We start from the raw sequence: 16,687 nt of genomic DNA, 5'->3' as shown, positions 1-16,687 counted from the left end.
GTCAGATGCAGATGTAGTACAGTAGATCATGTGTAACAACAAAGGCAAATCAGTGAATAAACGATACTTCAAACCCATTGACTAAAAGATACATCTGAGCTCTTCTGAATATGGTGGTGTAATACTGTAATTCTGTTTAGTGATTGCTAGTATTAAGTTACAGGCAAATAATCAGAAAATGCAGATTTGAACTTTAGTTAGTGTTAAGGCAAAGCTATCTTTGCTTTTCCAAACTGTTTACAGTTGACTGAGTTAAGCAAATTCTTACTGAGAGGAACTCAGCCAGAAACTTACAGGAAAATCGAATGATGTTCAGAACCTCAACAGATGGATAATGGTATTTTGCTAAACTTTCAGGTTGAGTGAGGTGCATCAGTATGCAAAATGTATCTACTCCAACTTCCCAATGGTTTCTAGAATGCAAGGAGACATAAAGCCATGGCTGTAAGATAGACAGCCTAATCCAGAGTGGGGGGGGGACCAAATCCCCCTCTGGATGTGACGTGGGCTCATGCCAGTGGAGGTGCCCTCCTCAGGGCATTTATGTTGGTGGAAGGGCACTTATGCTGCTGCAGAGCCCTGAGACACCCAACTGCAGCACCCAGCTCTCCACTGGCACTTCCCTGCTACTCCAAGTTCATGGGAAGAGAGCCGACCTTAGTTGGCTTCCACCACCAGTTTGGCCTTCTTGCAGCAGTGGACTGGGACTCAGATATATGCCTCTTCCCCCTGTGGGGGAGTTAAAGGTAAGTTTTTTGAAAACTTTTTGGACTTACCATGCTGCAAGAAAGCCCTTTGGAGTGGGCAAGGCAGAGCTGGAGTAGCACTGTCCCCGCCTGCATGGCAGCTTTGGATTGGGCTGTTAATCTTAAGAATGTGTTGAATTTACAGCATGACTTTCTATCTAGACAACAGGCTGTGTTTTTTGTTATTCAGTAATTCCTTGGTACTGTGAGTCATCAGAATTGTATCTCATATTCTTCAAAATTACTGTAATACACTGTTGTTTGTATCTTTTGGAAACAAGCAGAACTGACAGGAATTGACTGTCTATTGATGTATCTCAAATGTCTACATGGGGATAGCCTTTTACTTTTAATACCCAAAGGTCAGAAGGTTCAGAACTGAGTAGCCTCCATTGACAGGAAGACTTCTGTGCAGCATGTTTCTCAGACAAAAAATTATGCATAACTTCTGAATGACTAACTATTTCTGGAAATGTCATATTGCAGCATCCCTGGCTCTGCTGTCTGTGCTTACGATATGCTTGACATTGCCAATGTATTTACTGGGAGATTCAAAGAACAGAAGTCTCCAGATTCAATATGGACACCAGTTCCTGACGAACGAGTGCCCAAGCCCAGGTACTTTTATCTGCTAAGTGTGCTGCAGGAAAGATGTGAGAGTTTTCACAATCCACTCACTGATTACCTGGTATTATCATATGTTGTAATCCACTTACTGATTGACTGAAAAGTTTTTTCTCTATAATCCACCTTGTAAGAAGTCAGACTATGAATGAAAATAATAATAATTGCAACATTAAATAAGATGCAAAACCAAATGTTGAACATGACAGTATAATTTGAGTGCAGCTAAATGAGTATAGCCTCACTTAAAAAGAGTTTGCTCAGACAATAGGAAGAAAATGGTGCTTCTAGTCATCTAATATGTACCATTCCTACATACAGGATATGTTCAGGCTGTGATACGGGAAACAGATTCTCAGTTAAACATGAAGTGGGGATATTGCACAATGGAAGCTGCACATTCATACCCAGCATGGGCTTGGTCTAACCCTCCTTCCTAACTGCCTATAGATTAAAGAAAGAAATGCAAGAGGCTGTTGCCTGAACAAATGGGCAGAGGTTTTTCTCTCCAAATGGGACATCAAAAGTTGGACTGCTTTACTGTCTATGGGAGTTAACCAATTAGTTGTGCTCTTCCACAGAAATAAATTTAATTTCCCATTTTGATAACAAGACAAGGAAAATATGTAGAAATAAAAACAGCCCAAGCATGGTTAGGTTAGGGACAGAGACAGAATATACAGATGTCTGTATGCTAATAGTAGAAGCCTTCGTTCTAAAATGGGTGGTACCGCCGTCTACGTCATAGAGATCATAGTGTCACATAAAATAGACAATGCAAGGGGAGCTGATTCCCCTACAGAAGCACTGTGGATATCAATACCAGGTATGAAGGATAGTCTAATATTAGGAATATATTATTGCCCTCCTGACCAACACACACAAGAGGATTCTGAGATGGAAAAAGAAAATAGAGAGGCCAACAAAAGCAAAAACGTAGTGGTAATGGGTAGTTTCAACTATCCCACATATACTGGAAAAATGCATGTTCAGGTAATAGTAAGGAGAGAGCATTCCTGGAGAGCATATGCTAAATGGCTGTTGCTTAGAGCAGATGGGTTGTGGAACCAACTAGAGGAGAGGTAATCCTTCTGTGTGGGACCCAGGACCTGGTACCGGAAGTCAGTGTTGTTGAGCCAATAGGGAACAGCGGCCACAATGCTGTCAGATTCAGTATCTCTGCATGCAAGCAAGTGACAACTACTAATGTAGTTACATTCACCTTCCGAAGGGGAAATTTCTCAAAGATGAGGGAAATAGTACGCAGGAAGCTGAAAGGGAAAATCAAGAGAGTCAAAACTGTCCAAGATGCTTGGAGGTTATTTAAAAACACAGTAATAAAAGCACAGCTGGAATGTGTTCCACAGGTTGGGAAAGGCAGCATCCAGTCCAAAAGAAAGCCATCGTGGTGAACAAGGGAGGTTGAGGAAATTATCAGAAAAACGATGATGTCTTTTAGAAAATGGAAGTCCATCTCGACTGATGAAGAATACGAGAAGGAACACAAATGGCGGCAAAAGAGAAGCAAGTTAGCTGTAAGGCAGGCAAAAAAGGATTATGAGGAACGCAAGGCTGTGAACATCAAGACATGCAACAAACAGTTCTTCAAGTACATCAAAAGTAGGAAGCCAGCTAGGGAAGCAGTAGGCCGCTAAATGATGAAGAAACAAAAGGTGTGCTAAAGGATGACAGGGAGATTGCAGAGAAACTGAATGAATTATTTGCATCTGTCTTCACCCAAGAGGAGGTGAGGAAAATTCCTGCACCTGAACCAAGCTTCTTAGGAGGCAAATCCGAGGAACCAGTGAAGATAGTGGTAAACAAGGAAGAAGTCCTGGCAGCCATTGGTAAACTAAATGCTACCAAATCCCCTGGCCCAGATTGCATTGGAACCAGCAGAGAGGAGTAGCAGCAGAAGAGACTTGGCCAGGAAGAGCAGAGTGACCTGCTGGTGTTCATTTTGGAGGGCTTTTCTCAAAGCCACAGCTTTTAAAATAGTGTATTTTAACAGGGGTTATCTCTTTTTCTCCTTGTAAGGCTGCTGAATCTGGAAGGTGAGGGCTTCAACAGGGAAGTTAACCAGAGTCTACTCCCTTGTCTCTCTTGTTCCTGAGGTGGGGCTTTGTCCTATGAGAGGTGGGGCTTTTTGTCCTGAGAGGAATTTAGGAGCTTTAGATTCCAGTCTCTGGAACCATGGCGCCAAGACTCCTAATCCAGGCGCCAAGACAATTTTAATTCTCCCTAATTTTTTTGGTTTTAAATTAATCAAGGAACATATTTTGACATGATAGTGCGTTGCAGTGGTGATAGCTCCCAGGGGCAACTGCTGACTAAAAGCTTAATATTTAAATATCTAAAACAAATCAGATATGGAAGGCAGAAAGCCAGCAGGGGAATGGGGGGGCTTTCCAGTGTTTTGGCACCTGAGTGTCACATGTATGACTCATCTGCCCACTAGGACAGGAAGTCATGGAGTGTGCCCTCGCGAGCATAATGAGCTCCTGGCAATCTCAAGGAACGCATTAATGCGTTCTCTTGAAGCCAAGTGTGGCAGACCTGGGAGAAGCTAGAAAGGAGGCAGAGAGGGTGACAGACGAGGGCTTTTCCAGGGGACCTAACAGCCCGGGTCCCACTCTAAGCAAGGTGACATCTCTTCTCAGATGTCAAAGTGACAGAGAGAATGAAGGCCTTGGGGATGGAGGAGTTACGCTAGTCTGAGAGGTGGGGGAAGATGTCTCCCCTTAGATGGGATCCCTTCCTTTAACTGGTGACTCAGCTATCCTCTCGCAGACTGGGAGGGATACCCCCTCGGGGGAGGTGGGGGCTCCCCTTGCTTAGTGGGTGATTCGATCATTAGAAATGTTAGCAGGAGTTGGAGTTTGTGAGAGGCGTGATGACTGCATGGTGACTCTACCTCCGCACCTTGGGAGTCTGAGAAGGTTCACCCATGGATGCTCACGCTTAAATCCTTAGATAGGCTTTTAGACAGTGCTGGGGTGGAGTCAGCAGTTGTCAGGTCCCACATCAAAACCAAGCGACTATTGGGAAATGCTTGGCAGGAGGGGTTCTGGAAGCTAAATCTCTAGGCTAAGTTAGGAAACAAGGTTTGAAGTCCAGGACCTCAAGGGTGGCATTCTCAGAAATGCTACCCGCTCCACGTGTAGGGCCGGAAGACTAGGCAAGTCGGAGATACAGAGGGTCTCAATGCGTGGATGAGAAGGTGGTGAATTTATCAAGGCAGAGGGTTTCCAGACGGTTGTCAGGAACTAGGGAACCCTCTTTGGGACAAAGGTAGAAGCCTGTACAAACTGGGGATCGGGCTTCATCTGTAACCAAAGAGGAAATCCAGGCTGCTGGCGCTCAACATTAAAAAGGTGGCAGAAACAGCTTTCTAAACTGATCACTGGGGAAAGCCGACAGGAGCTGAGGTAAGTGATTTCTGTTCGGAATACAGGTATCTATGGGGATGCAGACAGAGAGGGAGGTTTTTCTAAATCAACCACATACAAGCCGTAGGGAACATAGCAATGTGCATGTGGACAAAGGGATAGGTGTCTACAAAGAGACTCTGAGGGTAAAGCACATACAAATCCCAGGGTTAAGGATACAGAGACTAGGGGTATACAGGTGTCTCTATGCTAATAGTAGAAGCATCTAGGCCAGCCTAAAATGGGGGAGCTAGAGTACAGAGTTTTGAAGGAGGACTTTGATATAGTGGGCATTACAGAGACATGAGGTGGAGATGAGGAGAACCAGTGGGATGCTAGTTATACCAGGCTACAGGCTCTATAGGAAGGATATTAGGACAGGGCGCATTAGAGGGTGGAGTTGCCCTTTACATCCAAGAGCCGCAGATAGTCTCACATAAAAAATAGACAATGCAAGGGGAGCTTGTTCCCCCACAGAATCACTCTAGATAGCAATTCCAGGTTTGAACGACAGTTGAATATGAGGAATATATTATCGTCCCCCTGACCCAATTGCACAAGAGGATTCTGAGATGGAAAAAGAAAAAAAAAAAATTAGAGAGAGACCAGCAAAAACAAAAATGTAGTGGTAATGGGTGATTTTAACTATCCCCATATAGAGCTGGAAAGGAAATGGCATGTTCAGGGTCATAGTAAGGAGAGAGCATTCCTGGATATGCTAGGAAAATGTGACTGTGGCTTAGGAGCAGATGGTTGTGGAACCAACCAGGGGAGAGGTGGATCCTAGATCTGAATTCCTATGTGGGACCCAGGACCTGGTGCAGGAAGTCAGTGTTGTTGGAGTCGATAGGGGAACAGCCGCACCACAATGCTGTCAGATTCAGGGTATCTCAGCATGCTAAATCAAGTGGCAACTACTTCAAATGTGGAAGTTAAGCATCTCGCCTTCAGAAAGGGAAATTTCTCTCAAAGATGAGGGGGGATGAAGATGCTGCAGGGAAGCTGAAAGGGAAAAATCATAAGAGAGTCAAAACTGGTCCAGGATGCTTGGAGGTTATTTAAAAACACAGTAATAAAAGCTTCAAGCTGGAATGTGTTCCACAGGTTAGAAAAGGCAGCACCCAGTCCAAAAGAAAGCCACCATGGTTAACAACAAGAGAGAGGTTGAGGGAAAATTATCAGAAAAAAGAAAATGTCTTTTAGAAAAATGGGAAGTCCAGTTTGGCTGATAAGAAGAATGTATGAGAGAGAAACACAAAATGGTGGGCAAAAGAGGAAGCAAGTTATAGCTGTAAGGGAGGCAAAAAAAAGGATTATGAGGGAGAGCAGCATGGCCTAGAACATCAAGACCAGCATCAAACAGTTCTTCAAGTACATCAAAAGCTGAGTGGGAAGACCAGCAAGGGAAGGGGCGGTAGGCCCAAGCTTAGATGACAAAGGAACAAAGGGTGTGCTAAAGAGATGGCAGGGAGATTGCAGAGAAGCTGAATGAATTCTCTTTGCATCTGTCTTCACCCAAGAGGAGGTGGAGGAACATTCCTGCACCTGAACCAAGCTTCTTAGAGGAGGCTTAATCCGAGGAACTAAGCTAAGATAGTGGTAGACAAGGAAGAAGTTCTGGCAGCCATTGATAAAGCTAAATGTTACCAAATCCCCTGGCCCAGATTGCATTCACCCCAAAGTGTTCTTAAAGAGCTCAAGCATGAAATTGCTGATCTTCTCACCTTTTAATATGCAACTTATCCCTGGAAATCAGGCTCCATCCCTGAAGACTGGAAGATGGACTAGATGTCACACCAATCTTTAAGAGAAAGGGGATCTAGGGGGACCAGGGAAATTACAGGCCCGTCAGTATCTGACATCTGTTCCTGAGTAAATTAGTAGAATCTATCATTAAAAGATAAGAAATTATAAAACATGTAGAAAAGCAAGACCTGCTGGGAGAAAGAGTCAGCATGGCTTTGCAGAGGCAAGTCCTGGTTCTTACCTGGAAACTTACTTCAGGAGTTCTTTGAGGGGTGCATAAAACAGGCATGTGGGACAGGAACCGGTGGACATTGTCTACTTGGATTTCCAAAAGGCTTTTGAACAAAGTTCCTCACACCAGAGACTGTTTGAGAAAACTCCAGCAATGAAGGGAATAAGAGGGGAAGTCCCTCCTATGGATTATTAAAAAAACTGGTTGAGAAACAGGGAAACAAAGAGTGGGTGTAAAATGGGAAGTTCCTCCTACAATGGAGAGAGATGTCGGAAGCTGGTGTGTCCCCCCAAAAGATCCATATTGGGACCAAAGTGCTCTTTAACCCATTCATAAATGACCTGGAAGTACAGAAGGTGGGTAAGCGTGGTGGCCAAGTTTGCAGATGATACCACAAATTATGTAGGGGTGGTGAGAACCACAAAGGATTGAAGTGCGTCCAAAGCGGACCTTGATATGGAATTCATTAGGTGAGCGGAAGCTCCAGTGAAATGGCAAATGCAGTTCAAGTGTAGCAAAATGTAAAAGTGATGCACATAGGGGCAAAAAATCCAAACTTCACATACACGCTTACACAGGGGTCAGTGCGCTACTCAGTCACAGACCAGGAAAGGGGATTTAAGGCATGCCTTAGTTGATAGTTCCATGGGAATGTCAACTCAATGCATGGCAGCTGTGAAAAAGGCAAACTCTATGCTGGGGATCATTAGAAAAAGGGAATTGATAATAATAAACTGCAAAGATTGTCATGTACCCTTATATAAAGCAGTGGTGCTGCACCAGCGACTTGGGAGTACTTGGTGTCCAGTTCTAGTCGCCGCATACATCAAAAAGGATATTGAGGGAGATAGAAAAGTGCAGAGAAGGGCAACAAGGATGATTGAGGGAACTGGGAGGCACCTTCCCTATGAGGAGGAGAGGCTGCAGTGTTTGGGACTCTTTAGTTTGGAGAGGAGGCGGCTGAGGGAGGGGGATATGATTGAAGTCTACAAAATTATGCATGGGGTAGAAAATGTTGACAGAGAGAAATTTTTCTCTCTTTCTCACAATACTAGAACCAGGGGGCATTCATTGAAAATGCTGGGGGGAAGAATTAGTACTAATACAAGGAAACACTTCTTCACGCAACGTGTGATTGGTGTTTGGAATATGCTGCCACAGGAGGTGGTGATGGCCACTAACCTGGATAGCTTTAAAAGGGGCTTGGACAGATTTATGGAGGAGAAGTCGATTTATGGCTACCAATCTTGATCCTCCTTGATCTGAGATTGCAAATGCCATAACAGACCAGGTGATCGGGAGCAACAGCCGCAGAAGGCCATTGCGTTCACATCCTACATGTGAGCTCCCAAAGGCACCTGGTGGGCCACTGCGAGTAGCAGAGAGCTGGACTAGATGGACTTTGGTCTGATCCAGCTGGCTTGTTCTTATGTTCTTATGCATTCACCCAAAAGTTCTTAATGATCTCAAGCATGAAATTGATGATCTTCTCACTTTAATATGCAACTTCTCCCTGATGTTCTCACAGTGGAGAGATGTAGGGAGTGGTGTCCCCCCAGGATCCGTTTTGGGACCAGTGCTCTTTAACCTATTCATAAATGACTTGGAAGTAGGGCTGGGTAGTGTGGTGGCCAAGTTTGCAGATGATACCAAATTGTGTAGGGTGGTGAGAACCGCAAAGGATTGCGAAGAGCTCCAAGTGGACCTTTATAAATTAGGTGAGTGGGCTAAGAAATGGCAAATGCAGTTCAATGTAGCAAAATGTAAAGTGATACACATAGGGGCAAAAAATCCAAACTTCACATACATGCTACAGGGGTCAGTTCTATCAGTCACAGACCAGGAAAGGGATTTGGGCGTCTTAGTTGATAGTTCCATGGGAATGTCAACTCAATGCATGGCAGCTGTGAAAAAGGCAAACTCTATGCTGGGGATAATTAGGAAAGGAATTGATAATAAAACTGCAAAGATTGTCATGCCCTTATATAAAGCAGTGATCCGACCACACTTGGAGTACTGTGTTCAGTTCTGGTCGCCACATCTCAAAAAGGATACCGAAGAGATAGAAAAAGTACAGAGAAGGGCAATGAGGATGATTGAGGGATTGAAGCACCTTCCTTATGAGAAGAGGCTGCAGCCTTTGGGACTCTTTAGTTTGGAGAGGAGACGTCTGAGGGGGATATGATTGAAGTCTATAAAATTATGCATGGGGTAGAAAATGTTGACAGAGAGAAAGTTTTCTCTCTTTCTCACAATACTAAAACCAGGGGGCATCCATTTAAAATGTTGGGGGAAAGAATTAGGACTAATAAAAGGAAACATTTCTTCACGCAACATGTGATTGGTATTTGGAATATGCTGCCACAGGAGGTGGTGATGGCCACTAACCTGGATAGCTTTAAAAGGGGCTTGGACAGATTTATGGAGGAGAAGTCGATCTATGGCTACCAATCTTGATCCTCTTTGATCTGAGATTTCAAATTCCTTAGCAGACCAGGTGCTCAAGAGCAGCAACAGCAGAAGGCCATTGCTTTCACATCTTTCATGTGAGCTCCCAAAGGCATCTGATGGGCCACTGTGAGTAGCAGAGTGCTGGACTAGATGGACTCTGGTTTGATCCAGCAAGGCTCTTTCTTATGTTTGTATGTTAGATGAAAAGCAGCATGCGTTTTCTCTGACTTCTAGGAGATGCTTTTCTAGCGTCTGGCTGCAGGAGCATTTTTGTCACACTTCATTTCATTTTCTATTATCCTGAAAATAATCTTTACACTTGCATAAATACTATTTCTACAAAGCATCACTGGCTTGTTCTTTTTTAGCCTCCTCATCTCCACCCAGTACAAATCTTGCTGAATTTGCACAATTTCAGTCCTTTACCCAGACGTTTGTAATTTTGTCATAATGAAACTTTAATTGCAATGCAAGAGTTGCTCAGTCTATGCAGGTCCATAATTGCTGTATGTAAACTTGCATTGTATCCTTCTCAGTTCAACAAGTGGACAAGATAACAACTGTGGAAAGAAGGAACTGTAGGAAGGAGATGGAGGAGACATGAGTTAGGGCATAGTCAGCAAAAGAAAGTAGATTTTTCTGCTGGCAGCATATGATTAGTTTGGCTCAGCTTCTATGAGAATACTGGGCAGATTCCAGGAATGAACTGAGCACATTTGTATTCCAGTTATCCAAGACAGATAACACTGTGTCTTATTAGAGGACTCTGCAGACTCATGCTTAAAAGCCTAGGGTTTTCATACTTGTCAAAAAATAAAATGTTCTTTGGAGCCATAGAAAGAGGATGTTTATTTAAATGCTGGCTAGATTCACTCTGCAGGCTGTGTTTTTATGCATCTTTATTTCACACTTTCAGAAAAACATAACATTTCCCTTTTAAATTAAATACAGTGCTTTTAAATCCAAGAACAAGAGCCTTGCAGAAGTAAATCTGGAGTGGTCCTAAAGAATTGTCCAAATCTTGCCAAACTGCATGTGTTTAATGGGTTCCATGTAGATGGATGAACTGTGAACTTGCATTTTACAAACTTCATAATCTGCTTAGGAAATTTTGGTGCCCGAATGGTCATAAATCAGTTATTCCCCTGATAAACAAAACCAAATGCTAAATTCTTGCTATGGAATAACTAGGCCCTGAGGAAAGCTTGCTATGGAATAACTAGGCCCTGAGGAAAGCTAAGAAAGTGTCAGTTGTTGGTATTATGCATTGTTCAGAAACTTCTACAAGGCCTTTAGCACAGTCTCACCTAATAACAGATGCTGTTACACACCTAATAACAGAGAGTATATGTAAAATATTTACACAATAACATTAAGTAATTACATTCCTTCCCCACTCTATCCTTTATTTAGACCAGGTTCTTGTGCAGCCTCTGATTTGCTTGAAAAATACACAACTTCCAATGAATTTCCAGATGACACTTTAAATTTTATCAAAACACATCCTCTCATGGACGAAGCAATACCATCAATTAGCAACAAGCCGTGGTTTTTGCGGACAATGGTCAGGTAAATATCTTTCTTTCAGATTCCTTCCCTCTGTTCCCTCCCCTCTTCTCCCTTCTAATATACTTTGATTTATCTGTTTTGAAATTCCACAAACACATTGGCTGTATTTGCCATAAATCTGACTCAGCCTGATCGGAAACGCGTTAAAAAAACTGAAATAATACATCGCAAAAGTTTATAATTACTGGAGGACTGCTGCTTATATTAATACCACATTAAGGAAATACTGGGACTAATACCATTTAATTTTTTCAAAATATTGTGGGAATCTGGGTGAGCAGCAGCAGTTAAATTTGTAAATGTAATCAAAAGAGAATGTTGGACTGATGGGTTTGTAATCTTGGCATTTGATACCATTTCTAATCTTACCTCCCACGTTCAGAGAAGTTACTGTAGGGATAAGGAATTACCACAGATTACGAATACTGCAGTATTACTAAAACAGCTTGGGAGAATGTAAGGATGCCATTCAGTCCAACTAGGTAGTTGTCAGCCTAGATCCCAGACAAAATGCCTGCATAAGAGTTTGCTTATGGTTAACATTTTGCTACCACAATTGGAAATTCTGGGTAAAATTAGCATGGGCCTTAAGAGTACATCCACCGGATATAAAATCTGTGTGCTAGGATGTTTTCAGGATATGATAGTTCTGGTTAGGATATATTGTGAATAGTTTCAATGTTTACACAAGTGTTCAAAGAACTTTCATCCAAGTAATCCTGTGTCTCAGTGTAAAAGGAAACAGTAACAGGACCTTCCCCCCTCCCCAAGGATATACAAGTAACTTCCAGTCTGTGGAAAATACTTGGAATGATTTATGTGTTTTGTGTTAGGGGAAAATTTGCACATTATTTTTTCCACATGTTAACTGGCATCTATGAAAACATTTATATGTTGTTAGTATATTTATTTGTGTGTCACTGGAGGAATCTGATTTCTATATCAGCATCTGAAATCATACATGTAAAAAATACATATGTAACCATTTCCACATTACAAAATACAGCTTATTACATAACTGCGGGCCAACACAGAAAACTATTATGTTAAAATCTACACAGGAAGTACCCTAAAAAGATCAAGAAGAACTTCCTTGCCTCAAAATTATCGAACAGATACAAAACTAAGATTTTCATTTCAGCCCAGCCTGGACCTGATTTTTACTGTGAATATACTTGTTTGGATCTTTTTGGGTGGCTTAAATGGAAAATTGGGGCAGGGGTATGAATATAAATTGTGCTTGGAAAATTGGTAAATAGTTATCTATGAACTGGAAAAAAAATAGCACAGCAAATAACTGGCTAAGGCAGAGGTTAAAACTGTGCTGTTTCATTTCAGATACCGCCTGACCAAAATTGCTATAGATGCTGCTGCCGGACCACATCAGGATTACACTGTGGTATTCCTTGGGTCAGAGAAGGGAATCGTTTTGAAGTTCTTGGCCAGGATAGGAAAGAGTGGTTTTCTAAGTGACAGCCTTTTCCTGGAGGAGATGAACATTTACAATCCTGAAAAGTGTGTATCATTGGTTATATATCTCTGGCTTAGTTGGTTGGTTGGTTTTAAAAACAAAATTGGTTTTGAATTCTTAAGCATAGTGCTGTCCTCACAGAAAACCAACAGACATTGAGGCTGGGTTTGGTTCTGTTTTTAATTGAATTGTGAACCAAACTTCACCAAACTTGGGGATTGTCATCAGGACAGTCTCCTGATGATACCCTGAAATTTTGGTGTCACTAGCTTAACAATTGCACCCCTGACAGGCACTCCCAGAAATTTGCCCAAGAATCTTACTTCTGCATTGATTTTTTTCCATTGATGTCAATGGAGAATTTCTGGTGCAGCCTGTGGGGTGCACATTTCTGAAGGCACAGTCATAAAACTTTCAGGGTATCTTCAGGAGACTGTCCTAATGACACCCTCCAAGTTTGGTGAAGTTTGGTTCAGGGGGGCTAAAGTTATGGACCCTCAAAGGGGCAGCCCATATCTTCTGTTAGCTTCCATTGGAAACAATGGGGGATGGGGCACCTCTTTTGGGAGTCCATAACTTTGGCCCCCCTGAACCAAACTTCACCAAACTTGGGAGGTGTCATGAGGACGGTCTCCTGAAAATACCCTGAAATTTTGGTGTAACTAGCTTTAAAAATGCTGGGTTTTTTTGTGGAACTCAGCAGGCTTCATGTGCAGGAGCAACGAAACACAAAAAACAGCATTTTTAAAGCTAGTGGCACCAAAATTTCAGGGTATCATCAAGAGACTGTCCTGATGACACCCCCCAAGTTTGGTGAAGTTTAGTTCAGGGGGGCCAAAGTTATGGGCCCTCAAAGGTGCAGCCCCCATCTCCTTAGCTCCCACTGGAAACAATGGGGGATAGGGGCTACCCCTTTGGGGGTCCACAACTTGAAGATACTCTAACATTTTGGTGCTGATACCTCTAAAAATGCGCCTCCTGCAGGCCGAAATGCAAAAAACACCAAAAAATAAAAACACATCAGAGAATCTCGGATGTTACCACAAGTTCGGATCGCACAGAGTTCGGAGGGGGCAGGCTTGGGCCCTTGGCCCTCCTAGTGTCTCCGAACCAGCTCAGCTGAACCGCCAAGCCTTGCTGCCTGTGCGCCGCCTCTTGCCAGCTGCGTCCTCAGATGGATCTTTGTGGGGTGGCAGGACTAGCAGTCAGGGGCACACATGCACCTGGCCGACCCACCTACCGCGCTGCTCTACCCTGGATGCTGCCGCTGCCTGCCGCTGCTTGCCTGCCCCCCGCATCTCACACCATTTCGCCGGTAAGGGGGGGTGCCTAAGTTCAGCTGGCAGGGAGGGGGGAAGCCCCAAGCCACCAGGGAAGGAGAACGGGAGCTCCACCTCCTTCCGCTGCCCATGGGGGGCATCCAACTCAGGTTTTGCCCAGGGCTCCAGTTTACCTCGTTACGCCCCTGTCAATGACCCCTGCTCTATTTCCAGAAGATGGCAAAAAACCTCCAGGATCCCCGGCCCACCTGATCTGAAGGAAAATTCCTTTCTGATCACTAAATGTTGATCAAATGAGTCCATTTGGACTACACTATTGATAAGAGTCTGAACTACAAATATTACCCACAGGACTATCACTATGTGTATATGTTTGATGTATTTATCTGTTTTTTATGGACAACTGTTTTATTGTAACATGGAATGCCAATAAAGGCTTGAATTGAAAATGTTGATCAACATTATGCTAGGCCTGTAAGAAATGGCCATGAAAGCCAAGCACTGATGCAACTTTCCTGCCTTCCCTCTCATGATCTGTTTTATACATTTTAATTTCGCCTTGAAAAATGGGCCACTAAAGTGAGCTAATGATTCTACTCAGAGGCTCTTTACACCCCAAATCACACCTCAATGTACCATTTAACTACATTAAGAGTGATCCATGACAAGGCTAGTAATTTGTATGAATGGGGTTGGACTCTCTTGCCCACAAGCTCCACTGGACATGCCAGAGATCTTGACGGGAGAAGGCAGGCCGGGCATGTCTTTTTTTGTCCTCTGCACTCAAAACCAAACCCATACTGCCTTCCCACCTCTTGACCATGCTCCAACAAGCCAGAATATTGGGTATATATGATATGCTGGTTTAATGTTGCCTAAAGTAATAAGCTTAATCATATGCCTCCTTCCTAAACTAAAAATGTCTGCTCTCCTGGTTTTATTGTTGCTTAGAAATATTATTGCTACAAACCAATTGTCTAAGGATTATGTGACAATCTTTTTCCAACCAGGTGCAGTTATGATGGGATAGAAGACAAGCGAATTATTGGCATGCAACTAGACAAGAAGAACAGCGCCCTCTATGTAGCATTCTCAACCTGTATAATAAGAATACCCCTGGGAAGGTGCGAACGTCATGGCAAGTGCAAGAAGTAGGTTATTCTTTGCATCCTTTCTTTCATTGTCAACTGTTTCTCAAAATCATAACAAAATATTGACAGCATAGAGTTCTAGTGTGATCCATGTACATCTCCTCTTTTAAGGGCCTGTATAGCTTCTAGAGATCCATATTGTGGATGGATGAAGGAAAATGAAGCATGCATGCAGCTCTTGCCAGGAGATGGGTAAGTTATCATTGGCTTTGGGGAATATTGGGGCTTTCTAAAATAGATTACTCAAGTATGCCTTTTGATACAGCTATAGTGAAAACCAACAGTCAGTAAACTATCACTTTAGATAAGGAAAATAAATGTCAGGTTTTTCATTGACATTCATCCTGTTTCCACAGTATTATTTTATGCAAATTTCTTTCTGAGTAAGGCCAAAAGTACATATTACATACAACACAGGGGTGTCACTTAAAACAGTGGGGGTGCCATTTCTCCAACTCTGCAACTAATGCTTTAGATAACTGAGCTTATGTTGTGATGTCATCAGATTGTGCATTTCCCATGTGTGTTCAGCATCATTAACTGCTTCTTCCAGGGAATGGAAACTCATGCCATAATGATGTCACTTACAGACTGATTATCAAGATGTAATTGGATGGAGGGTGGGAGTGGGGGCATATTTACAGAAAATGGCACCCAGGGCAAGAACTAAAATTGAGCCCCTCCCCCAAACATCATTTTTTAGATAGCTGTATCAAAACAACACCCCTCTGTTCCCTAAAATACCTGCACATACATGTGTCTCCATTCATATGCGGCATAGACATAAAAGAAAAACCATATCTGCAGTAGAAATCTTAACTTCAAGGATTGTTTTAAATTATTGATCGTCTCCCTGTCATAATTCTTCTCCTCCACCCCCCACCCCAAAAAGGAGCCAGTTCTCATAATTCTTCTCCATTATTGAAAAAGAAAAGCCTGTGAGGGCTGAGATAGTGTGTACAGGATAAACTTTATTTTGTACTCTTGAGATCTGACAATATTGGTAATAATATTATGATGTTCTGGGAAAGATGGGATCTACAGTTCTAGAAGGGGAAGGGAAATGGGAAAAGGTGAAAGAAAAAAAGATGGAGAGATGAAAATAGATAAAGAACATGATCGCTCCATTGGCTCCTGAAGCTCCAGCATCCTTGTGCCCCCCCCCCCCATTGCGCCAGTAGATGGGAGGTCTCCCAACATCTTTGACTTTAAATAAAAGCTTTTTTGCAGGGTGGGGGAGGTTATTTTCCCAATCTAAAACCTGCTTTTATCATGGAGAAAAATGACAAATCAGGGTACAATTAGTTTTACAAAATTTCCAATATGGTTAGAGTTTCACAGATATCAAGGACCACTGGAAGGACAAATAAGTGGGTTCCAGATCAAATCAAGCCTGAATACTCTCTAGAAGCTAAGGTGATTAAACTAAAGATATCATTCTTTGGTCACATCAGGAGAAAATAAAAATCACTGAAAAAGACTGTAATGCTGGAAAAAGTTGAAGCATTAGGTACAACATTGGGATTGAGATGGAGAAATAAAGGAAGTTACACTAAATAAAAGGAATAATAAAGGAAGCTACAGTTCTCAGTTTACAAGAATTGAGCAAAGTTGTTAATGACAGGATATTTTGGAGGTCATTAATTCATGTGTGTGTACAAAGTGCTGTCAGTTCACAGCCAACTTACTGCAACCCATAGGGTTTTCAAAACAAGATACTAACAGAAATAGTTTGATACTGCCTTTTTCTGCTTAACACCCCTGATGTTCCCTGGTGGTCTCCCATCCAAGTACTAGCCAGGACCAACCCTGCTTATCTTCTGAGATCTGACAAGATTAGGCTAGCCTGGGCCATCTAGGTCAGGGCCATTAATTCATAATGGTGGCACATAACACACACAAATTGTTCAGTATGCGTCTGCCCATTTCTATCAATACTATCAGTTAGACTCAGAGAATTGATTTGTTAAAGACTTGCCTAAGGCTGTT

The 16,687-nt window shown here is 42.6% G+C and overlaps 1 protein-coding gene across 5 annotated transcripts in view; it reads left to right on the top strand.

The window, feature by feature from the left end:
• Positions 1–16,687, top strand: part of SEMA6A (semaphorin 6A) — a 200,784-nt gene that overhangs the window by 137,027 nt on the left and 47,070 nt on the right. For all 5 annotated transcript variants that reach the window (XM_048502849.1, XM_048502853.1, XM_048502852.1 and 2 more), the window contains exons 11-15: positions 1,233–1,364; positions 10,641–10,796; positions 12,135–12,311; positions 14,558–14,698; positions 14,810–14,890. In XM_048502849.1, coding sequence (XP_048358806.1) covers positions 1,233–1,364; positions 10,641–10,796; positions 12,135–12,311; positions 14,558–14,698; positions 14,810–14,890 — 687 coding nt within the window. The remainder of the gene's footprint in view (positions 1–1,232; positions 1,365–10,640; positions 10,797–12,134; positions 12,312–14,557; positions 14,699–14,809; positions 14,891–16,687) is intronic.

This window comes from Sphaerodactylus townsendi, linkage group LG07 (assembly GCF_021028975.2).
Source record: "Sphaerodactylus townsendi isolate TG3544 linkage group LG07, MPM_Stown_v2.3, whole genome shotgun sequence".
Classification (NCBI taxonomy): domain Eukaryota; kingdom Metazoa; phylum Chordata; class Lepidosauria; order Squamata; family Sphaerodactylidae; genus Sphaerodactylus; species Sphaerodactylus townsendi.
The sequence above is the reverse complement of the archived record's forward strand: the minus strand, read 5'-3'. Positions and strand labels throughout refer to the sequence as shown.